Source organism: Panthera onca, chromosome C1 (genome assembly GCF_046562875.1).
Source record: "Panthera onca isolate mPanOnc1 chromosome C1, mPanOnc1 haplotype 2, whole genome shotgun sequence".
NCBI lineage: Eukaryota > Metazoa > Chordata > Mammalia > Carnivora > Felidae > Panthera > Panthera onca.
Genome location: NC_138346.1, coordinates 11,715,443 through 11,739,783, shown reverse-complemented (window position 1 = coordinate 11,739,783; position 24,341 = coordinate 11,715,443). Strand labels below are relative to the sequence as shown.

Sequence of the window (24,341 nt, the reverse complement as noted above, 5' to 3'; positions counted from 1 at the left end):
CTGTCAGCGCAAAGCCCACTTGGGATCCTGGGTCTCCCTCTGTCTCTGCCCCTCCCCTGTTTGCACATGTGCATGCGTGTGCTCTCTCTCTCTCTCAAAAATAAACATTTTTTTAAAAAAAAGAAAAGGTCAAATGTAATAATTGCAAGAGCTTTGTGAGAAGGCCATTGAAGTAGAAAGAGAAAACAGATTGGACTAATGACAGGTAGTAAGAGTTTTTGCCTCAATTGGCAACTCCTACTTCTAGAAAGACAAGTAGAAGAATGCCATCCATTTTTGCAGTAAATCTTTGCAAAAGCACTAAACCCCAACATACCCAAGAAATGTCGAGAGTCAGAGAAGCCCTACGAGGGGAAAATCAGTTGGCCTATATAAACTCTGACCTGGTCTTCGAAAAGAAGAACGAAGACAATGAATGTTTTCAGAAAAGGAACTACGTCCAAGCCATCATCAGATGGCATCCGCAGAATGACACATTTGATAGCAGCCACATACAACGTGTACAGCTGGAGCTCAGGGACTAGGAAAGGCACATCCAGCTAGAACAAACCTCATCCAGGATTACACTTGGAAAGCATCCGCCCAAGAAGCTTTCATGAGGGTTAACACAAAAGCCCTAGGTCTGTTAAAATCACAGGTGGCTCTCAGTGCTATATGATGGTCCAGTTCAACTGATAGGACAACCTTGAGGCTGGGAAGTGAAAGAACATAGTTGACCTGAAGTGTAATGAGTAACCCAGTCAAATGGCGCATCCTAAAACAAATGGAGAAGGACTCCTAGGCGCTCAGTGAATACTTAAAAGGGTCCTGTATTAGCTCAGAAGCTGTTGAATGTGGGACTGATCACCATTCAGTGACGGTTTGCTTAGCTTCCTTTTCTTTTCCCTCCTGTGGAAAGAGGCCTGGGTCTGAGCAGAATGGAGCAAAAGGGAGAGAAGAGGGGAAAAGTGAGAATAACCTAATTGTATATACGTATACATATTCATCCGTGGACAGTTCAGAGATGTGCACTCAGATCCTTTGTGTGGCCACTGTTCTTGGCCCTCTTAGCCCAGGCCTGAGCTGTTCACTGTGGACACATGTTCCCTCCCGTGACCTTCAGTCGCCATCTCAGCTCTTCTTTCCAAACCTCGTTATTTTACATTTTGCACAGTGATCATGTTTGGGAGGGAGGGATGTTCAGCCCATCTTACGAAGTATTTTCACCTCTTCCAGTAAAAATCCCATGACAATTCACAGATTCATGCCTCTGAGCTGTTATTTTAAAACAGAGATCAGTACAAGGGAAAATACTAAGGCCTCTGAGCAGGTTCTTAAAAGGGCAGTCAGCTCTAAATGGACTAAAAGAACCAGCAAACAAAGGCCTAGAGGACATTCATTTATTCATTTGTTCAGAATTTATAAGCACATTAGAGGGGAATTTGAAGCCTTACTACCAGGCACAGAAGATCCTATGACCTAACCTCTCCAGGAAGTTACCTGAAGCTAGGAAACTACTTTTCAGCTCCAGGAGTGAATACAAGTTTTTAAATGGGTAATCCGTGCTGGTTGGTTCTGAATGAGGTTTAAGAGCCCTGAGTTGTCAACTAGATCTCAATAAAGCTGGGGGAAAAAACCCTAAGTTTTAAAAATAAAAGCCTTAGATTGAAGAAACAACCACCATGACTGAACTAAATGTGGAAATTGTTCAAAGATAGTGTTCCTTATCACCTCAGGCAGTGTCTACGCACTTTGGTTAAAATTACAGCATACAATTTGGTCACATCCGAAGGCATAACAGATACATGCTTTTGTGAGAAGTTGCTTTTCTTCCCGATAAGGCAGTAATATCAAGCTTAGGGTTCCTGTGAAGTTCTATTTAAATCATATTTCAAATGGTGAAAATAACAGACTTAGGATCTTCTCATTTCCAGGCTGTGTTGAAATTATAGACATATTGTTTGTCTTCTGTCGTTTCCTGTCCTGCTTAATCTTAGTTCTTACAGCACAGCAGCGGGAATGGTTCTGATTTAGTAGGAAATTCACCTTGATCACTGTAACCTGGAAAGGGCTGTTCTCTAGGGAAGGCAGGTGCAACCGTGCCGTGGGCAGGAAGGCAGGTTTCAGTGGGATCCTCGCCAATCAACCCAGTACTGCTCTCTGTGAATGAAGTGTGCTTAGTGTCCTTGGTTGTGGAGGTGTGTGTGGGAGGGAGATAGAGGTGTACCATGTGTGTATATGATATGTAGCTCTAAAGCAATTCTCATTTTTCAGGGTCCCTGGGTGGCTCAGTTGTTGAGGATCCGACTTCCACTCAGGTCATGATCTTGCTGTTCAGGAGTTCGAGCCCCCCGTCAGGCTCTATGCTGACAGCTTGAAGCCTGCTTTGGATCCTCTGTCCCCCTCTCTCTCTGCTTCTCCCCCTGCTTGCATTTCCTCTCTCTCTCCCTCTCTCTCCCTCTCTCTCCCTCTCTCTCCCTCTCTCTCCCTCTCTCTCCCTCTCTCTCCCTCTCTCTCCCTCTCTCTCCCTCTCTCTCCCTCTCTCTCCCTCTCTCCCTCTCCCCCTCTCTCCCTCTCTCTCCCTCTCTCCCTCTCTCTCCCTCTCTCTCTCTCTCTCTCTGTCAAAAATGAATAAACATCTTTAAAATATATTTTAAAAATAACATAATACTTACTTTTGGTTCAACTTTCTTATTTTTGGTTCAATTTTCTTCCAGTAGGCTCCACCCTGATCCCTTTTCTGTTGTTAGAAGTGTTTTTTTTTTCCTTTGAGTGGGTCGATGGTTCATAACAATAACCAAATCTAAACCATTCTCTGAAATTATACAGTGCATATTGTGGTTTTCAGTTTTGTTGGCATGAAGTCAGGATTTATTCTCCATTGAAGGTGCTTGTAACCTGATTATCTACTCCCAAGATTTTTTTACAAGCATCACTAGATACTGATTTGTATTTTTTAAAATCTTAACTTTCAAGTCCATTGTTTCACATACCAATTGTCCTTTACAGTAAAGGTTACTCTTTTTTTTTAAACCATGAAGTTGCCATAGCTGTTTCTAGTTAAAAAAAAAAAAAAAAAGATCCTAAACAAACAGGAAAGTTAGTGATTACCATTGTTCTATTGCTGTGTAATAAACCACCCTGACTTAAAACAAAACAAAAATTTCATTTTGCTCACAGGTTCTGTGCGTTAAGAAGGTGCAGCAGGCATCGTGGGGAGAGCTTGTTTCTGTTTTACCATATCTGGGTCTAAGCGAGGAAGTCTCAAAGCTAGGGACGACTCCACAGCTGGAGTCTACAGCCCTCTGCCGGCTTACTCACACGTCTGTCCATACAGGCTGTTGTCTGGGACTGAGCCCAGCCAAGGTCACTGACTGGTGCACCTACCCACGGCCTCTCTGTGGGACTCCTGGACACCTTCACGTCATGGTGCCATGGTTCCAAACTTGAACAGCCTAGGGCAGAAAGAAGCTTATTGTTTATGACCTAGTCTCAGAAGCCACATTGCATCATCTCTGTAGCAGTCACCAGCCCACCCAATTTAAAGGAAGGGGACATAAATCCTTCCCCTTAATGGAAAAGGTCAGTGATAGGTTTTGTCAGAAGAGTGTGTGGGGTGGGAGACTGTGGAAGTCTCTGGAATGCCAGAACCTTTAAGCTAGTATTAGCTTTTTTTAGTCTAGTTTTTACATACCCAACCAAATCTGAATTTGTTTTAGCCCCAGAAGCCTGGAACATTTGTTCGTAACACAAGTACCTCCCATTTCCTATAAAATACGTGCCTTTAAAAACTGTTGTAAAGTGTTCTTAATTAATGGAAGTGTATTATTTAAATTATAATAAATGCACATATAATCTTACCAAGTAATGTGGACACTTAAATAGAAACCAGAAGTATCTTTTCATGAGGTAAATAAGCATTCCTAAGTTTGTCCGCATGATAATAAGTAGGGTTGTTTTTTTTTTTAACCTGTTTTCAATACTCCTGTTTAGCAACAATTCTTGGTTCTGTGTTCTTTGTGAATTGTAAGTTTTGTGAATAGCCTTGGACTGAGGTTCTTTGGATGGTAAGTAGCTCTACTAGGCTCCTGACAGTCTTTTCTGTTCCTTTCCCCATCTTTGTGCCGAACTGAACAGATCCGTGCGGTTGGCAGGCTAAAAAGAGAGCGCTCCATGAGTGAGAATGCCGTTCGCCCAAACGGACAGCTGCTCAGAGCTGACTCAATGTGAGTACAACACGGGGAAGTATGTCTCCTGCATAAGTTTTCAACATCCAGTGTCCTGTCATTTTCTCCATAAGTTACTTCTTTTTTTTCTTAACTCTCAAATAGTTTTTTAAAGAGGAAGAAGTGTGCATTTTGTGCCTAAGAACCTGAGAAAAAAGTAAATAATTTGCTTTTACGTGTTTGAATCTGTTTGACATTTACATCAGTTTTCCATTTTTTGCAGTTATTTTTAGAGCCTTAAAATACGTCATGGGAGTTTTCCAGTAGCATTCCCCTCTTCTACACATATGACAGAATTCTAAAAGTCTGATTTACTTATTTTGGGAATTGCCTATAAAGTATACTTAGGAAAAGTTGATAAATGTTAGTGCTCAGTTCTGTGCAGCCTTCAGGAATGTTTACCTAGGGTGTAGATTGGAACAAAAAAAAAAAAAACAAAAGGAAACACTTGAAGCAAATGTCTTTGTTTTCAAGTTACTCAGTTGATCATAAGATTGTGAACTAGCCCTTCCAGCTCGGCTACTGAAAAAAATTTTTTTAATGTTTGTTTATTTTTGAGAGAGACAGAGAATGAGTGGGGGAGGGGCAGGGAGAGAGGGAGACAGAATCCGAAGCAGGCTCCAGGCTCTGAGCGGTCAGCACAGAGCCTGACGCGGGGCTCGAACTCACCAGCCGTGAGATCATGACCCGAGCCCAAGTCAGACGCCCAACCGACTGAGCCCCCCAGGCGCCCCATTCTGCTTCTACTGAGCCGTGGTAACCAGTGTAAGCACAGGCAAGCGAATTGCTTTACTTCCCAGGATTATTGTTTAGCTCTCTGCCTACTGAGTCATCGAATTGTTAGATCCATTTCATTTTCCAAAAATACGAGTCTGTTGTTTAAAAGGCCACGTAAACTAGTCTTTCTCATTTGGTTATGTTACTGTCTTCTGATCAAAGCTACCCCACTATAAGATGTTTTAGATCAGGCACATGGTTTTTTGTTGTTGTTTCATTAAAATTAGTGGGTTTTTACACATACAATATCCCCTTAAAATCTGGTCAGAATTTTAAGTCTCGCATTTTTAAATAGATGATTTAGGTTGCTTGTGTAAATTAAGGTATCTTCTTCTTTACATTTTCAGTCAGTTTTCATGAACTCATTGTTCACGAACCACATCTGATGCCAGGCATCATGTTAGCCTGTCCGGGAACTGCAACAGGATCAGGAGATGGGGCGTCTCTCTCGCAGTTTGCCAATCTGGACAAAAGCCAAACACTTAAACGTATATTTAAGAGCACTAGAGCTCAGTACCGTACTGGAGTACTCAGTACTGTGAAGTGGAGCACAGTACAATAGCCATTGGTGTCAGACCACATCAAGTGCTAGTTTGGCGCTGACTGAAGAATACAGAGATGCCGAAGGGGCTTTGATAGGGTAGGAACTTTCTTCTTTAGCATTAGGCGTGGAGGAGGACTAGACGTGCTTTCGTTTCGTGGGGAATCTTGAAATGTGTCCTTAAGTAGCTATCGTTACTCTGGAGGGTTATGTAAGTAGACAGTAGGTTAAAGTGAATATATATCTCCCTCCGAAAATACTTACCTGACAAGTTCAACCATTAATATAAAAATTTTTATGGTAATTATATGTTTTTCTGGAGATGCCTGGCTGGCAGTGATGTCAGCCGGTCCGTGAAATCCATTTTCCTAGTACGTTTCCCAGTATATTACCCAAATGGTAAAAAAGACGACATAGTTTATGTCTAAGATGGCTTCTTGAGATTTAGCACCTGTCAGAATGATCAAGGGCTTTTGTTATTTTCTACTTGTAATCTTTTTCAAGGCAGCAAAGGTTTCTCATAAACTTTTCTGTTCTTCATATAAGCCACATATCTTCATATAAGATGTGGCTCATTATTTAGGTCTTTTTTTTTTTAAGAATTTTTTAAAATATTTATTTTTGAGAAAGAGAGAGCACAAACGGGGGAGGGACAGAGAGAGAGAGACACACACACACACACAGAATCTGAAGCCGGCTCCAGGCTCTGAGCTGTCAGCACAGAGACTGACGCGGGGCTCGAACTCGTGAACCGTTCGCAAGATCATGACCTGACCCGAAGTAGGACACTTAACCGACTGAGCCACCCAGGCTCTCAGGTCTTTAATTACTTTGAAATTTCATATTAGATAAAAACAGGTCTATTTTAGTATAGCATTTTTTTCTTTTTTTCCACAAAATGTGTAATTATTGGTAGCTGAGTTTGATTGAAGAGAAAGGAAACAGTTGTATTATGTATGAAAACCAGCCTAAAGAGGTATAATTTAGAGTAGATAATTCGTTCATAGGAATTTTTTCAGTTACCTAAGTTCCTCATAACAGAGAAGATTAGCAGAGTCAACTAATCCTTGCTGTCCTTTTGTATTTAAGTCGCCTTAATGGCGCTTTCTAGATGTTTAATAAAACAAAAAATGTTTTAATGTTTGGTAGTAAAGATAACATGAATATTTAACTCTGCATTTTCATAGTGAAATTCTTAGATTACATAACCATACTTTTTTGTATGGTAATTATGTATATTACCATATTATGGTAAGATACTTAAGCATTTCTCTTAAAGAGAATCTTTTTTAAAAAAATATATTTATTTATTTTGAGATAGAGCAAGAGAGGGGGGCAGAGAGAGAGAGAGAACCCCAAGCATGCTCCGTGCTGTCAGCACAGAGCCCCATGCAAGGCTCGATCTCGTGAACCATTAGATCATGACCTGAACTGCAGTCAGGAGTCAGATGCTTCACCAACTGAGCCACCCAGGCACCCCTACTTAAGCATCTTTTTGTTAATGATGTAACCTGGCTTTTTCTTCCCCTTCCATTATTAACTTCAAAAATTTGTAGTTGATTTCATCTTTAAGAATCTACATTTAATTAACATTAGGAATTTTATACAATGAGCACTATCATATATTTGGTGTTAGTGACGCAGTAAGGACGAAGTTGTTAATTTATTATAAAACAGCAATATTTTACTTCCACTAAAGTAATTATTAAATTCTCGCTGTCTTCACCTGTTTTGGTCTCTTCTTTGTAATGCACGATTAATTATGTGTCATGGTCTGTGAACCTTTGCCTGCCTCCACTTTAGTTTATTCCTTGGCTTTAAGATAAAAGTGCACGTAGACATGGGAGCAGAAACACTGGCCTTCGTTTTCTTAATCGCTTTCCAGAGACAGTAGAATCGATTATTGCCAGCTATTGACACAAAACTGAATTCTGACCAGTAGACTTGTATCTCGCTTTTTCTTTGTGTTATGAAAGCCGAATATGTAAAAGAAGCATAATTATTATTTAAGGTGGCACAGATCATATTCTGCCCCAAGAAATAAAATGTCAAGGTTCCAGGCACCGATTTCTGCACCGGAGTACACGTAAGAATTTCTCTGCTCTGCTTTTCACAGCTAGGAGTTGTTTTAATTTTGCAGGCTTATGTTGTACTAATATTTTGCCACGTAATTATCATATAATACCCTAATGCTCTTACTGTTTGGGCTTCTCAGTTCCTTGGTGTTGGGATTTCTCAAACTGTCCTTACACATTTTGTTAAGGGGAAAAAAAAAAACAAACTAGACCAATTAAGGAAGTTAGGTATGATTTGGAGTGTAATAGTGAAAATAAAATGGAATAATTTGCACATAAGGACCAAGCATCATTTTTTATTTTATTTACCTTGCTTTTTGGTGGGCATATTAGTTCTGTACAGAGTCAACCAGCTTCAGTGATCCCAACCTTTTTTCAGTTTTAGCACCCACCTTTTCTTGCTTTCTTATTTTGATCCAGAAGGAGGAGTCTAAGAGTGGTTTGTCATTTAGGGTTTGTTTTTGTTTTTGTTTTTCTTAATTCCATAGATTAAAATTATGCTTGGAAGAATGTTTTGAGATCATTTAAACCTACTCTTTCTGCCAAAAGAAGGTGCAGGAGTGACTGGCCTGTTGTGGGGATATTTTAGTGCGTGGTACAGGAACTCAGCAGCTGATGCGGTTCTTAAGCAACAGAAATCACTCTGGCAACCAGTGATGTTTTTCTTCTTCTGGTTCTTTTACTGTGCTTCTTGGAACCAGTAAATTGCCTTAGACAGTGGCAACAAGTTAAGGTTTTCTATTTAAAAAAATTTCAAGAGAAAGGTACAAAATTTGCGTTTCCATGAACATTTTTTTCTCACTCTTTTCACAATTTTACCTTTTACTGTTTTCTGGAAGAGGTTGGAGCCTCACCAAAGACGTTACCCTCACAGTTTGAGAAACATTATTCCTGTGAAAATCCATGGGAAAGAGGTACTTGACTTTGGACTTACCTCTTAATAATGACAAGTAAATTTTCATTTAAATTTTGGTTCTGACATTGGCTAGTGTTGTTTACTTCCCATTCATGCAGTAGGATTTCATATAGGCATCAGGTAGAGCTATTCCTGGTGAAATTATATGGTAAACATCAGAGCTGTCTTCAGAATTTCCTAATTTTTTACAAAAGAAGAAGTTGAGGCTTTGCTGTTTTATAACATTAGTAGGAATCAATTTATTATCAAAGTGCAATTTTATTAAATTACTAATCAGATAACATTTACTTAAATAATCCCAGTGCCTTGGCAGTATGTTGACTTTTTTGCTTTTCACAGTAGTTCACTTGTCAAAACAAAAAGTCACTACACCTTGTTTGGGTGGATGAGTGGACAGAGATGAAAATCCTAAAAGCACCGTTTCCCTCCACAGCTGATGCCAGTGGTGGACATTCTAGCCAGCATCAGGCCGATTGCTAAAATGGGCTTACTCTTTTCTGTTCTTAAATTTGTCTGTTTGTAAACCAAAACCAAAGCCTGCTTTGAAGGCTTGCTTTGCAAGGCTGCTTGAATCTTTAAAAAAGAAAAATGGCTGAAGTATCCATTGCTTCTAATTAGGGTAACTTTGGTCATTTGTGATTTAATCGTTTGGTGCAACTATAGATGGAAATAAAAGTTAACAGTCAAGGGCATTGCATCTATACATATACTGCCCAAAGTGTTCAACAGTTTTAAAAATAGCTTCTGTTCTGTTTTTGGTGTTTATGCGAAGGATTACCATATAAATACTGAAAAGTTAAATTTCTTACTAATCTTTAAAACTTTTGAGAAACCGCCAAAAGTCCAAATATGCTTTTGATGTTGGTCTTTGAAAAATAAATATCTTTACTAGTATTGATAAAGACTTAATTTCATCTTTTTCTACATAAAATATTTTTTCTTAAGGTACAATTAAGGATCATGTAAGTTTTTTTTCATTTTTTATCATATTCCAATTTTCACATGATCATGCATAGAATCTTAGAATTAGAGAGCTTATAGACTTTTTCATTAAATTTTTAAAATATTGTCATTACTTATTTATTTTGAGAGAGAGCATGTGCACCTGTGCGTGCAAATGGGGATGGGGGCAGAGAGAGAATCCCAAGCAGGCTCTGCAGTGTCTGCACAAAGCCCAATGCCGGGCTTGATCCCAGGAATCATGAGATCATGACCAGAGCCACAATCGAGTAGATGCTTAACTGCCTGAGCCACCCAGGTGCCCCTAGACGGTTTTAAAACTCAACCTTCTGTGCATTCCCTCCCTCTTGGGGAGTTAATAACTCCCCAACTTCTTTGCAGTTATTCTGAAATTAGTTTATGCTTGACTACTTTATAAATTACCAACTGATCTCCTGTATATGGACAGGAAGTACTTGCACTTTGAGAACTTTAAACAAACAGTACCTCCTGTTCTTGACAAAATCTTTTCTCTCAAAGTAAGTAACGCTTCTTTCATTTTTAGTGGACAAAAAAATCCATCATCCTTCTGTCCTGGATTTGGATTTAGTTTATTGCCATTATTGCTCTAGGATTATAATTCTAAATGGTGATTGTTAGAGATTTTAACACATTAGTGTGTAGCTGATTTATTTACTAATACGGAATGATACTCAAAGTGTTTGATTTAAGCCCCAAAATGCTAAGATAAAAATTTTAATTACATCAAAATACTGTACTGATTAGTCTTTTACAATTTTCCTAAGTAAATTTAGCCAGGTTTGTTGGAGCTCTGTCAGGAAGAGTATAAGTTGGATTGTTTGTTTATGGTAATGCATAACTAATACATTTTCATTCCTGCCTCTGGTGACATTTTCTGACATGAATTCAGTCTGCTGTCTCACAGAGAGCAAGAACTTGAGATTTTCCCTCTGCTCCCTAAAGAACTCTGAGTACAAGGCTAGTACCTAGACTTTGTATCTCAGATAACACTGATTTTTTTTTTTATTCTTCTTGGATGCTCAGTATGGGTTTTGCCAAGTACCATGGGTCGGTTGGTAAGTTGGCTTATGTATATTCCAGAATCTCTGGACAGATGTTTAGGGTAATCATCCATGAGCCTGTACCTGAAAATTTGCTCTTATTTTGGCAGCATTAGGCCAAATTCCTGTAGGGAATCAGCCCTGATAAATTAATTTCTCAATATGCATAGATATGGCTTAGATCTTTCTCTTCTAAGTAGTCTGGAAAACAGGGTTTTCATATTTATAATACTTCTTGCTTTGGGTCACTAAGACATTCACAGTTATTCACAAAATTGTGGATTTTCTTTTTTTTTAAGTTTATTTATTTTGAAAGAAAGGGAACAAGCATGGCTGGAGGGGGGTTGTGGGGGGGGAGAGGGAGAGAGGAAGGGAATCCCAAGCAGGCTCACGCTGCCAGCACAGAGCCTGATGTGGGCCTCAGACTCCCGAAACTGTGAGATCATGACCTGAGCCAAGATCAAGAGTCAGATGCTTAACTGACGGAACCACCCAGGCACCCCTGTTTTTAATGTTCTAGGGACTCTGGGTATAATATCACATGTTAGTCCTTTCAACAGTTATCCCACTTATGTTGTGATTTCCAAACAAAATGCATGTTAAGTTAGAAAAGTTTACATAAATCAAAATAAAAGATTTTTCTCTTTTCAGCTGTTCACTGCTCCACCTTTCATTCTTTTGGGTGAAATACACAAGAGTGAGGTTTAACCCAAGGTAGTTTTGCCCTGACATTGAGAAAAAGTTTTGAGCCCACATCCCAGGGTCACAGTCCTTTTGTTGCAACAAAGCCTCTTCATATAACAAACCAGATGCCAAGCAAGTCCTGGTATCACTTAAATACCTCACACAGCTGACATTAAACAGCTCTCCGAAAATACACCAAGCTCAAGAGTGGATGTTCGAACGATAAAATTGTTTCATTCAAATATGTTCAGCTTTTAAGAAGCCTTGGCAGTGGAGCCAAAGAAATTGTGACTCTCAGCTTACACCTGAAAGAGTGATTAAGGTTACTGTCACCCGGAAGCCCAGAAATGCTGCCTTAACATCCATCTGGGTAATCTAAGAACTGTCTTGCCTCTCTGTTCACTCTCTGCACAGAATCAGGAGTGGTTTTATGTTTCAGTCATTTAGCTAGAGAACATGTGCTTTCATATAATGAAGCTATCAAAATGCTTTTGTCGCAACCTTCTGAAACTTGAATTCGGTTGAAACGTACGCATCATACCCTCAGCTCGCTTCATTGTCTCTGTGAAAGATTGGAAATGGCGTTTTCGTGGGATCACTCTTGATTCATGTGTTTGAACCCTGACACCTGTGTCCCAGAACTCTCTGTCCCAATCTCCTCACCACCCGTAAGTCACAGGGCAGCGCTGGTTGCTAGACATGTGACTTCCTGGATGGGAAGACACACGGCGACTAAAGAATGCCGCTTCTCCGGAGCTCGGCGTTGAACACACTGCTCGCTGTGGTTCTCTTCCCGCTGCAAAGTTGCCTCTCGTATTCAGTTTGTTCAATTTGATGTGTAAGGCTGCACGGTCACGGGCGTTGCATTGTAGCTGGTTTTTTTAAAAACAATTTAATATGTTGATGAACTTGCTTGCTTTGACTGTTTTCCTGGGGGAGAGGGAAGGGTGGGAAAAGGGGCAAGACAAAGAAGGTAATTTTTTACAGGACGAAGTGTTGGGGGAAACTGCTCCGCTGAAGTTTCTTAAGAGTCTGACTTGAGTGTTTTTCTCTTCGCTTGCTGTTCTCCCGGAAGCAGTGTGACACCGGCGCCCCAACAGGTCCGGGCCTGTCTTCCCCAAACATTACCTGAAGGTGGAGCTAATCTTCCCTCCGCTCGAGGCATTTTGTCGCTTATCCAGTCTTCCACTCGTAGGGCTTACCAGCAGATCTTGGATGTGCTGGATGAAAATCGCAGGTGACTGGCCATCAGTGACTCTCGCTGGCTGTGTTGCTTTTTTTTTGTTTGTTTTTTGTTTGGCTCCTTGTTAGTGGACTGTGGTGTCTTCCTTTTGTGTTTGCACTTCGTCTCTTCCTAAGATGCAGTGGCTTAAAACAACCTGCTTTGCTTTCTTTTAAATCGAAATTATTGTCCAAAATTCACATTTCACAAGATGCTCTTAGCTTCTCTTTAGTCAGGGAGAGTATTCAGTTAGTAACTAGAAACAGGAGGTATAATGATTTTTTTTTCCCCCAAGGCTCTGTTGACCTAAGTACTTGACTCCACTGGAATATGCTGAGGCATACTGTCGGATGGAGTGTAGGCTGTTGGACTGAAGCGTACTGATTTTCTTTAGCGAGTCTTTTGGTTTCATCGCTGCGATACTAAGATGATTGGGCTACCGAAGCCAAACTGACAAGACAATGTCAGTGTAGGTTTTAGGACACTTGTTCACTTTCCTTCTAGCTCGGGATTTCTGGGCCTGTACTGAAAACCCCAAATGCTGCTGTCTTTCTGGTAATACTGATATTTTTCAGGATTGATAAGGTATCTCACTTTTGGACATCTCCCAGTGAAATCGTCAGTAGTACACTTGGGCTTGATTTTTCCTTGCCGTTATTTCAGATATTTTGTGCCCTTGCTTCTTTGCTGCATAGTATTTTTTAAAAGATAAAATTGGGGGACTTTTTGGCATAGCATGGGAAAGGCAGAGTCCGTTTCATTCCAACTCCAAACATTTTATCTAGTGACTCTGTGTGTCACCATTTGAATTTTCATGGACAGTTTAGTAGACTGTTAACTTTTGAAGAATTCCCCCATTAAGTTAAGCTGGCCCTGCCAGTAAACCTTGTTTCTTACCTTAGGAACTGACTGACATGTCTTATGGCTCACTCCAAACAGACTTTCTTGTTGAATGCTTTTGATCGTCACGCAAGCCTCAGAGATTTTACTGTACTTTGTGAGCACTTGTCCATGCCATCGACTGGTGTTTCTAAGCCTGCCCCGCGTTAATGTAGTGGTATACATTTGGGCCCAACGACTTAAAGCTGTACCAGAAAGAGCTTAAAAGAGGAAGCTCATAGCAGGGGAAAATGATACATACATGTATGTACATGTATATTCGTGTATATATGTGTGTGTGTGTTTGCATATACACATACATCCCTCTCCCCAAAGGTTTAGAACTGCCTCAGAATATTTGGAGCCTGTAAGAAGCAGCATGGAATCGGGGAGCCAGCCAGATTCAGTGTTGACCCACCCCACTGAATAGCTAGCTGCACAATGACCTTGGGCAAGTTGTTTAGCTTCTCTGGGCCTCATTTTCTTCATCTGTTAAAAAAGGAAAAAAAAAAAAAAGCACCAGGCAATAATAGTATTACCTAGTTTATAATAGTATTACCTATAATCTAGTTTTCTAGATTCCCACCACTATCTGTATTTAAGATCTAAGTAATAATGGCCTCAAATTCTTTATTTAGGACCGTGGTAAGTCCTTTAAAAGGCATTGAATATAAAGTACCTGGCATTTAAGAACTGATATTCCCAAAGGCCTCTTTTCTCCTCCCTCCTTAAAGTAGATTTCTTCACCAGGTGTCGTCTTTCACTTTTTAATTACAGTAGGTCCTTAGAAGAGACTAGATTATTAGGTCGAATTATATCATATCAAATGCTATTAACAGTGAAAATAGCTGAGTGAGGAAGATATTTATAAATTCGATATAGATAAAATAATTGTGACTTCACAAAACAGTCCTTGCCCATTAATGGAAAAGAATTTTGCCTCAACTTCAAAAATAGAAAATCAGAAATCTTACTAATGTAGAATTTACTTTGTATTCTTTTATTACAAAAAACTGTATTGAGCCCTAAGTGAAGTTTTTAGTTATTAATTTTTTAATTATCATAAATTGATAGCTTTAAAATCCGTTTTTTTCTGGAAAGGAATTATCTTACTTAAATGAGATTTTAAAAATTCATAAAGTAATTGTATTAATAATTTTTTGCTCCTGGATACATACCACTAGTTATGTTACCTTGGAGCCTGGAGGGTTAGATTCTTATTAGTCTTATTAGATGCTTCCATTATTCAAAGGTTTTTTTTTTTTCTTGCCTTTTTTTTTTAAATTACATTTCAATCTCTTATGATCTAAATGTTGAACAAGATTTAATCAGAATTGTAAGTACCAAATCATTTTTTATTTCTACAAGAGAACTGTCTGGCATGACTTTGCAGATATAAGAAGTAGGAATGTGAAATTTGGATAATGTTCTACCTGCATGATTATTACAGTAATACTGCTTATAAAGTTTTAAGTGCTTTTATGTTCCTTGCTGTGTACATCATTTTTTCCTTTCTATTTTATTACTCTTTGGTGGTTATGCTCATGTAATATCCTATCTTCGGTCTTATGCCTTTACCTTAGGTACAGTTACATTAAGCTAGAACTAATCAGCAGAAAGAAAGAAAAAAAGGAACTTACTGTCTGCCTTATTATTAAAAAATGCAGATTCACAGTTACTTCATGGAAGAACAATTCTCAGTTTACACTTTAAGGAACACTGTGGGAAAGTTTATGTACTATATTTTTGTTTTCTCATCTGATGAGAACTTACTTGATTTAAAACCAAGCTCAACATGAAGACAAAATCAAATCCTTGATGCATGTGGGTCAGTGCTGTGCATTTGGAAAATTGAGGTATCAGAAATGTACCCAAACACCTCAGATAGGTGTGTTCTTTGAATTTAAAATGTTGTTGTGATTTAGTCCTTGGCTGGTCGGGAAACACTTGTGTCTCCTGACATCTGCCAGACCTCCGTGTTTCATTCTCCCAACGCAAAATATTCACATTTAAAAAAAGAAACTTAATTCCCATGTTAGGAACATTATTTAAATATCAACAGATTAGTCATGCTTAGCATGCTTAAGTTTTATTTTTAGAAGGGGCTTGATTATTTTTATACAGTTTTTCGTGAGCAGATTATATTGGCTTTGAGTGAATAGAATATGAAACCATCGTGTTTTAATTTGTATTTGTATTTTTGCAAGTATGCATATAAATATTAATTACTGTTTATTTACTGTAGCAGTTTCCTTTTTTTATTTTTTTACTAAAGAAACACACTTTATTAAGTCAGACCATTTATTTACTCAAAAATGTCAATATACAAGTTAATGCCAGAACTTGGAGAGCCGTGGCTCTCCTTCCCTTTTGCCTCTTTAGTTACAAAATTATTATCGTTGAACATATTACCGGACTTAGAAAAGATTTCTTTTAATGTATTAAATCATACTTATGGTAGAAACTGGTACTTGAATGAAGTTTCTAACTTTGCCAAATACCTGTCTAATTTACTTTTATATTATATGTGTCAATTGCCAGTGTGAGAAGACAAAATGAAATACGTTGTGAAAGGTAACTGTACTATTTTCTGGCTCTGCATTATAGGAGGGAAATCTCTGTGGTGGCATATGTTGACTATGGCAGATCCATATTGAACATATTAGCGTGAATTCTTTAATAAAAGCTTTAAGTAGCACCCAGCAGCGGCTTCATTTACTTAAGCATTCTCAGACGAGCGTGCTGTAAGATTGCAGTGAAGCAAGTTTTCCTAATGCCACAGAGTAATTAATTATAGGAGCAGAACGGGATGATTTAAAACCTGTTTCAGGCTTAGGTGCTTTCTCAGTGTTCTTTAACCAGCACAATAGAAGTCTAACGTCTCCCCCACAGCCTCAGAATTCCTTATCCTGTAGGCTCCCGAAATTTCTTTAAGCACCAGTTGTGCCTCCAGGAAACGTACAAGCTAAACATGAAAATTGTCTTATATAAATTAACTTGGGAGGAAATAGTGATTCGTATTGTAGCCAAAGTTTTACAGCTGTACCAACTTAACGGAAAAAAACTAGTTCATTTGATATTAAACGTTGACTATAATTAAGCATTGCCTTGATACTTCAATGCAGGCAACACCCGACCAGTACTGAGAAAATGAGACACTTGAAATACAATGTAATAATTCTTAAAATCCTTCTGTGGCCCCTGTAGCTCAGCCTCCTTTCTCTGGTCGCCAATTACTGCTGATTGCTTTTTGGGCAATTGACCAGAAACCACAGAGTTTTTGTCTTCCGATTTTTAAAAGTGAAAGTTATCGGAAGGGTTACTGCTCACCTCGGTGGAGCACTCACTGCCCTCTAGAACCAGCGTATGTCCTGAGGCTGGTGACAGTCCCCACGAAGTGTCCCAGTTTAGCGCAGTCTTTTATAACCAGCTGCCCAGTGTGCGGCTGCTGGGGGGGGGGTCTCTCCAGAAGAGACGCACTGTTTGGCTGTGCTTCTGTGCCACACCCTAGATGTCCTCTGACGGCCTCAGCTCCAGAACCCAGGCTTGCAGTTTTGCTTCTGGGAGCTGAGGCTTGAATGAGATGCAGCTACAGTAGGATACGAGGCGTGAGTCCAACGAGTGAGGCGGGAGGGAAGGAGCCGTGGGAAATGGGACTTAACCTGGGCCGCTGACACCAGACGGGCAGCCGCGATCGTGCAGGTGCTACCCACCAGTTCTTGACACGCTTCCAGGGTTGCGGGTGATCTTTTCTTTCCGACGAGAAAAGGGAAATTACACTTTTTAGACAGAGTTGTCCTCTCTCTTGAATTTCATAAATTAAAATATAAGCACCAAAGGGAAAAAAAGTTTTACGCGGGTGCTGTCTTGTCACACGAGTTTCCTCTTGGTTCTTGACCTGCGGTAAAACCTTAAATTTATGAAAATCAAAAGGGAGGGCCTGTCCTGCAACGATCTTTAAAGTATTTGACAGATATTATATTGTATCACAACATACAATATAATCCTATTTGACATGTTTTTGTCTTGTTTTTGCTTTTATTTTATCACTTCTCTGTTTCCTGATTCTGTCTTGTGCCTTCTCCCGCAAAAACCTGCCTTAGACCCGTGTTGCGGGGTGGGTCTGCTGCCGCCACTTCTAATCCTCATCATGACAACGTCAGGTAAATTTTGAGACTTTGTACTTATCAGGCTAAACAGTTGACTGCCTTTGTATTTTGCATGTAGTAGCCTTGCCTTTGTGTTCTAGCTTGAACTGCTCACAGTTTTCCTCTCTGAGTACATCCTGGCTTTTCTCTGAGAACCCTGAGTCTAATCGTTCAGGATGTTTGCCAACCAGAGTATGAAGAAAAATGCTTGGCGGTGAAGGTACCATGTGCACATCTGAGATATTTCATGTAAATACCGTTTTGGTAGCTTATCGAGGATCACGCTGAAACACACAAAAGGCCGTCTTAAATCTTGTTTTATGTGCATCATTTTAATTGTTGCCCGAGGCTCTGTCTACCATTTCCTTTCTTGTTAATTGCCTGGGGTGGCATTCGCCACGTGTAGATAAACAATCGTCTTAAATTGGGGGAAATCAGCATCGACAGTCTAGACAGTTAAACGTTTAGAAAAGGAATTTAGTTCAAAGAATTTTCATCATCTGTTGATTTAAGCTTTTCCCTCTTGTTTTCATTCCTTCAGACATGCTTAGCCTCAGTAATTATACCTTCCTGGCATGCACAAGGACAGATAGACTGGCACATACGAATGCTTAAGGTTCTGAGGTGCCAAAATTCCCATTTCCCATCTTCTGGGGAAAAGAAAATTGGTTGGTATTCGCAGATACCATTAACTGTAACTTTATCAGAGCTATTTTTGTTCATTTTAAGCAGAAATCTATTACCCACGGCAGTAGAGTTAAAACTGTCAGCATTATTTCTATGATGAGAGGAATCTGACACGTTGATTTTTAGGCAAGAGAAGAGGGAAACGTCAGTTTCTTAATAATACTGCATTCAGGTTAGAGGAATTGAAGAGTGTGTCCTTAGTGGTGCCTTACCCTCTCCTCTGCTCACCGGTTTCTTTCACAGTATCAGTTCAGGCCATTGTAAGTTTACTACCTTTGTATATTTCCCAGAAGTTGGAACTGGAAGTTCGTGATCCTTTTCTCTTTCCCTGAAAGAACTTTCAGGCAGTGAGCTGACTTAACATTTCTTACAGAGATTTTAGTTCTGACAAATACAGCTTTTTATATCTGATATATATAGCTCTTTTAATGTTTTTTTTTTCTATTGTAAGTTGAATTATATACGTAAGGCCTTTTGCCATATCCTTAGATTCCTTTGCAAATGAAGATTTCCTTCACAGGTGTTTAACACCTTATTTAATTCAGGATTTAAAGTGAGTAATTCCCATCACTTATATTTCATTCTCTGTGTCCAGTCTGGGGTTCCTTTACCTTTGAAGCCATTGCTTCTTTTTTCCCCCCCAGTTTAAATTTTTTTTTAATGTTTATGTATTTTTGAGAGAGAGAGAGAGGGCCCGCGAGCGCAGGGGAAGGGCAGAGAGAGGGAGACACAGAATCCAAAGCAGTCTGCAGACTCTCAGCTGTCAGCGCAGAGCCCGACATGGGGCTCGAACTTGTGAACCGTGAGATCATGACCTGAGCCAAGGTCGGACGCCTAACCAATTGAGCCACGCAGGCGCCCTTCTTGTCCCCCCAGTTTATATCTCATAGGCAATCTCAGGGAAATAGAAGTTTTATTTTCTTTAATGTTTATTTTTATTTTAGAGAGAGAGAGACAAGAGTACAAGCAGGGGAGGAGCAGAGAGAGGGAGACACAGACTCTGAAGCAGGCTCCAGGCTGTGAGCCGTTAGCACAGAGCCGGACACGAGGCTCAAACCCACCAACTGTGAGATTATGACCTGAGCTGAAGTCAGATACTTAACCGAGCCACCCACCCGACAAGTTTTATTTTGACATAAAGTGTAGAGAAAAGGAATCTTCAACCCGTGTTTTTTTCTCCAGTCATGTAATAATTCGGTCTTAATCTTCAAAAGAATAATTATCTCAGATATTTATAAACTCATTGTTCTACTCACATAGAAGCTTACTTCTCAGATGCAGTTAGTCTCAGTATTCGAGGATATTTCCTCTTGCAATGAAGAAAGGAGTGGTGAAATGCGAAAGCAAGTTCATTTAGTGATAAAAGGAACATGTAGACATTGTTCTAGAGTCGAGACGCACCATCAGCCATTGAAACTGAAACACGTATGGTTATCATCTGTGTTCAGAATGACGACCCTGGCTGGGAACACAGTGAATGATTATAAAATAAATCCTGTTCCACATACTTTATTAAGTTATTTTTGGATTACTTTCAACAGCATATGAAACAGGATTTTCTGAATAGACTTGTCTTGAACGTGCCTGGATGAAAACTATAATTTTCTTCATACCCCTTTGTGTGGTTATGTGCTTTTTGTAACGGGGACTTCTTTGAAAGATTAGAATAATGTAATCCATGTGCCAACTCTCTCTGGATGACAAAGGAGTGACTTTTTAATTCAGTTGATTTAGATTCTGCTCATTTGGGGAAGTTACTATGCCATTTTAGGGAAATAACCGTACAGGATTAAAATAGTGAGGATATAAACATGTGAGGTGAATTGTATGGTATGTAAATTATATCTCAATTAAGCTGTTAATTAAAATAAGCTTAAGAAGTGGAAATCCAGGCAAAGGGGAAGCATAGCATTTGTGTGTATTTGTTTCTCAGAGGTTTATTGCCAGGCATTTAAAAGTCAGTGCTCGTTTAGAAGTAACTGTATTCGAAAAAGAAGTATTTTTTAATGTGCTTTCCCTGGGGTGGTTCTTCGTGGCTTTCCAGTATTATTTTATACACAGCCGCTTAATGATTAATCTTTGAGCCAATTCTGGATCTGAATGCAATGACAAGATGTCTTCAGGTGATTTTATCGTTGTTTCTGTGGGAGACACAGTAGAGAACAGGTAATTAGAAATAAGTAGAGAGTAGAAATGGTAAGAGGCGATGAGAAGAGGAGGAGAAATTTTTAAAAAATCTATGTTATTTTTTTTAGCTAAAGTTAGTGTTCCCGGCCAGTGAGTCTCGACAGGGACTCCTGTGGAGCTACATACGGACAGAAATTTGTGGAAGAATTATGCGTTGTTCTGTTTCAGAGTGGTAGCTCCTAAATCATTGCTCAAACTACTTTTTGCTTCTTCCTCTGTTTTCCTTTGTTAGTACCAATTCCGATGGTAAAATATTTTAGTAATTCCTGTTGTTAAATATCAGTCTTCTGAACAGTTCTTTGAGCATTGCCCAGCACATGATGTGACTTACCCGGGTACTCTTAGTTCTGTTGTAATATTAAATTGCATTTTTATGTCTCATCTGCTAGGCATGGCATGTCACATATAGATGCAACAATTGAAGGAACTTCGGACGACATGACTGTTGTAGATGCGGCTTCGTTGAGACGGCAGGTATTTAATGTACTAGACAAGAGAGAATCCTAAATTATATTCATACAGTATGTTACCGATACTTTTTAACATGTTACCATTTTCTCTCCTGTGGAACCCACGAATTATTTTATTTATCCAGCTGTTTTTAATAAGCCATAATTGACTTTTCCATTTTGATTAAAGGTATGTTAAGCCACCATTTACACATTTTAATCAGCGTGAAACGGTATTACCAAAATGGATGGGTACAATTCTGGCCACTAACAAAGACTCTCGGCATTTTAGCCAACCAGCATAGCCACTAGACTGCTTGTTTGACTTTTTGAGATGTGGAAGTCACTTTGGGGACCGGTGGTACGATGTTGGAGACTTCCGCTTTGGAAGTCACTGCTTCCGGTTTGCGCAGCGCGTCTATGAACGTGTTTCTCGTGTTCTGTCATAAGTCCTGCCTTGGCAGTGCAGTTGCATATGCACATTTTTAATATGCGGCCCCACGGCCTCTGGAATCACACAGACACACACACGTGGAGAAGGCGCAGTCAGCGTTGTAATTGTGTCTGTGCCGAACAGGCGTAGAGGAGACGTGAATGAAAGAAAGTATTTCTAAGATCAAGAAACTAAATATCTTGGCATTAGAATCAGTCAATATCGTTTTAAAGATTCAACATAACGATAATATAAAACAAATACTGCTTTTTTTCTCGTGAGTCTCGTTTATTTACTAAATGGATGCTGTGTCAGAAGGTCTCACGTATATTTATTTATACCTCGCCTGCTGAAGAAAGGGAGTTTCTCTGGCATTTGTCGTAGAATTCACAGTCAGACCAACAACCTTGCTTTCTGAGAGTACAGCAGGAGCTTCGGGGTTGTAACAACATCCATTCGATCCTTAGCTTAGAGGCTGAACTAGTAGCAGACAAAGATCGAGTCATTGTAAACAGGTCACACACGTCCTGTGACAAGTAGTAGAAAGCCAGGTGGGAAACCCAGCTTCTGAGACCAGGCGCAAGCACCGCATCTCGAGAAGATTCTACAGAGTTCACGTCTGTGACCCCGGCGGCAGGGGAAGCTCCCTCGGTCCGTTGCCAATTTGGAAACCCACCAGCCTGTACTCCATTCATCCTGGGATGGGGAACCCATGGGCCGCCTGGCTTCAAGAGAGAAAATGTAATCCACTCTCCATGTTAAAAAGCGGCCTTGGTGTTGCTGCTGCCCAGATAAAAATATCGTAACGACTCAAGATCAATGCCCCGTTTTTTTCATTGACGATAAGATGGATCGTTTAGTGTAAGAACATAGCATCCCGTGGCACCAAATAAGCCCCTCTCGTTGTGAGTGGTTGGGAAAAGGTGATTAACTCTAAGCACTTTATTTATCTTTTTTTTACTGGCCCTAAGAGAAAAATGGCTCCTCAGCACTGATTAAAAAGTGACGTACCTTTCCAGGTTGTGAAAATGGTTATCTCTGCACCACTGTCCGTAGACTCCCATTCCCACCGCCCCCCCCACCCCGCACCCCTCCAGGTTGGAGTTCTCGGTCCTCAAAATGCTAAGGATTCCACATTCTGTGAAAATCTCTTCCTTCACCTTCTCTAACATAATGATAGTAATCCCATAGAGCATTCATAGTGCTCTACAGAGCTCATTGTGTTTTTATACAGAAAGCAGATTGTGGGTTGCAGGTTGGCACGAAAGCCTGCCCCGGGAGTGCTCCCGCAGTTACCACCTGCAGGGGAAGGAGAGGAAGCAGGATGGGGCACAAGGGGAGTGTTGGGCTGCGGTGTCTGCACGTGGCCAGCCTCACGAGGGGCCTGAGGCCGGGTGGAGCGGGGGGCCTGGGCCTTGAACCCCATTGTGAACCAGTTACTGGACGCACGCAGCTGCCCCAGGAAGGGAGCATGTGCTTGGGCAGGGCAGTCGTTCAGCCCAGGGCTGTCCGTGGTAGGGATCAGCAGCCGAGGGCAGTGCTGTCAACGAGAGAATTCCTAGCCTTTCAGCCCTTGAAGGGTCCGGGTGACAGAGCACAGGGCCCGCCACAATAGGCTGTTACGAGATCCCATCAGGAGCTCAGCGGACAGGGAAGGCAGTTAACGCAGGCTAAAGATGAGCAACTGAGGCCGAGTGACAGAAGCTTGTAGAAGGAGCAGAGACAGGAGCTCATCCTGCTGTGCTGCACCTGCCTCGGTGTGTGCTTGGTCCCCCCTGTCGGAATTAGCTGTCAGCGTGCCACGGTTTCCTCACCTCACACTTAATCGAGGAAGGACGGAAAGTACACTCTTTTCTGACTCAGAAATTTGGAGAAGGGAAAGGGAGAAGATTATCTCGGAATTGAAGCTGTCTTGGGTGACATTTTTTCTATATAGGGTTCATTTTGCTCCAAGTGTTTATCAGAATTCTTTTGACAAGTCCTGCTACTTCCTGAGACTCTGATTGCTCCTTGCACTAAAGCTTCTATTTGGTTTGTTGTCGTTTGTTTTTCACTTAGATAATCAAACTAAATAGACGTCTACAGCTTCTAGAAGAGGAGAACAAAGAGCGCGCGAAGAGAGAAATGGTCATGTATTCGATTACTGTAGCGTTCTGGCTGCTTAACAGCTGGCTCTGGTTTCGCCGCTAGAGGTAACCTCGGCTCTGGAAAATTCTGTCTCAACAGCTGGAAACATAAAGAACTTGCAAACTTCTCTGTTTCTGTGTTTGCATTGTATGCCGTTTTATAGTCCGTGCCCTGCCCGTGTATTTCTTCCAGAAAGGAGGGGGGAAGGGCTGATAACTCGGGGAAGTAAAGGCCCATTGTCTCCCTCCGCTGTGGTCACTGTCGCGCAGTTCTGCAGTAACACGCGCACACTTCACATTCTCCCTTTGCATGTTTTGTAAATAGGCTCTAGTTTGTTTTTCTTTAAGGGAAATGATTTTTGCCTCATCAGTCCGCACAATTAATTCTCTGAATGGGAAAGAGAGTGCATAGTGAGTGGAGTTAGAGAAGTATCTGTAAAAGAAGACTAGTCCTTTATTTTGTCCTGTTTCTCAAACGCGATTAAGTGAAACAGTTCCGTCAATAGACATTTTTGCATCCACACTTCAGCGTCCGCGCTTCCATAGTCATGGTCTGGTGTCAGGTTTAATGAAGTCAAGGCGCCTCGTGTTTTACAGTCACCTTCGTTAAAATAATTCCTGACATTTCCAGCAGTTTATCTAATACATGTGTAAAATGTGCATTCTTATTTTTATTTTAATTTTGCAGATGGTTTTCTATAAAGTATGTTTTTACTAAGCCCCGTGTGAATGATTTAAAAAACCACAGAATAAGGTACAAATGTAGTGTATTTAATAAACTGTCAACGAAAGCAACGGTTGTCTGTCAAAAAGTTTTATTTCATCGTGCTGTGCCGTGAGCGATGTCTTCTATCATATTACCGTTAATGAACGTAAGTCTTCCCGCCTCAGGAGCAGGAAATGCAAGTAATGACTTTGCAGGTAGCAAGGACCTCCCGTGCTTCCTTTTGGGTCTCCGTCCCGGCAGCGGGAGGCGCTGGTCGCATTACAG

General features: G+C 40.4%; 1 protein-coding gene across 13 annotated transcripts in view; it reads left to right on the top strand.

Annotated features, from left to right (window-relative positions):
- Positions 1 to 23,478, top strand: part of MFF (mitochondrial fission factor) — a 34,467-nt gene extending 10,989 nt beyond the window's left edge. For 4 of the 13 annotated variants that reach the window (XM_078450809.1, XM_078450814.1, XM_078450813.1 and 1 more), the window contains 7 exons: positions 4,117 to 4,205; positions 7,535 to 7,609; positions 12,298 to 12,456; positions 15,862 to 15,894; positions 17,424 to 17,483; positions 20,732 to 20,816; positions 23,283 to 23,478. In XM_078450809.1, coding sequence (XP_078306935.1) covers positions 4,117 to 4,205; positions 7,535 to 7,609; positions 12,298 to 12,456; positions 15,862 to 15,894; positions 17,424 to 17,483; positions 20,732 to 20,816; positions 23,283 to 23,414 — 633 coding nt within the window. In that variant the 3' untranslated portion in view covers positions 23,415 to 23,478. The remainder of the gene's footprint in view (positions 1 to 4,116; positions 4,206 to 7,534; positions 7,610 to 12,297; positions 12,457 to 15,861; positions 15,895 to 17,423; positions 17,484 to 20,731; positions 20,817 to 23,282) is intronic. The other 9 variants (XM_078450811.1, XM_078450810.2, XM_078450820.1 and 6 more) reach the window with 7 other exon arrangements.
- Positions 23,479 to 24,341: the final 863 nt, after the last annotated feature.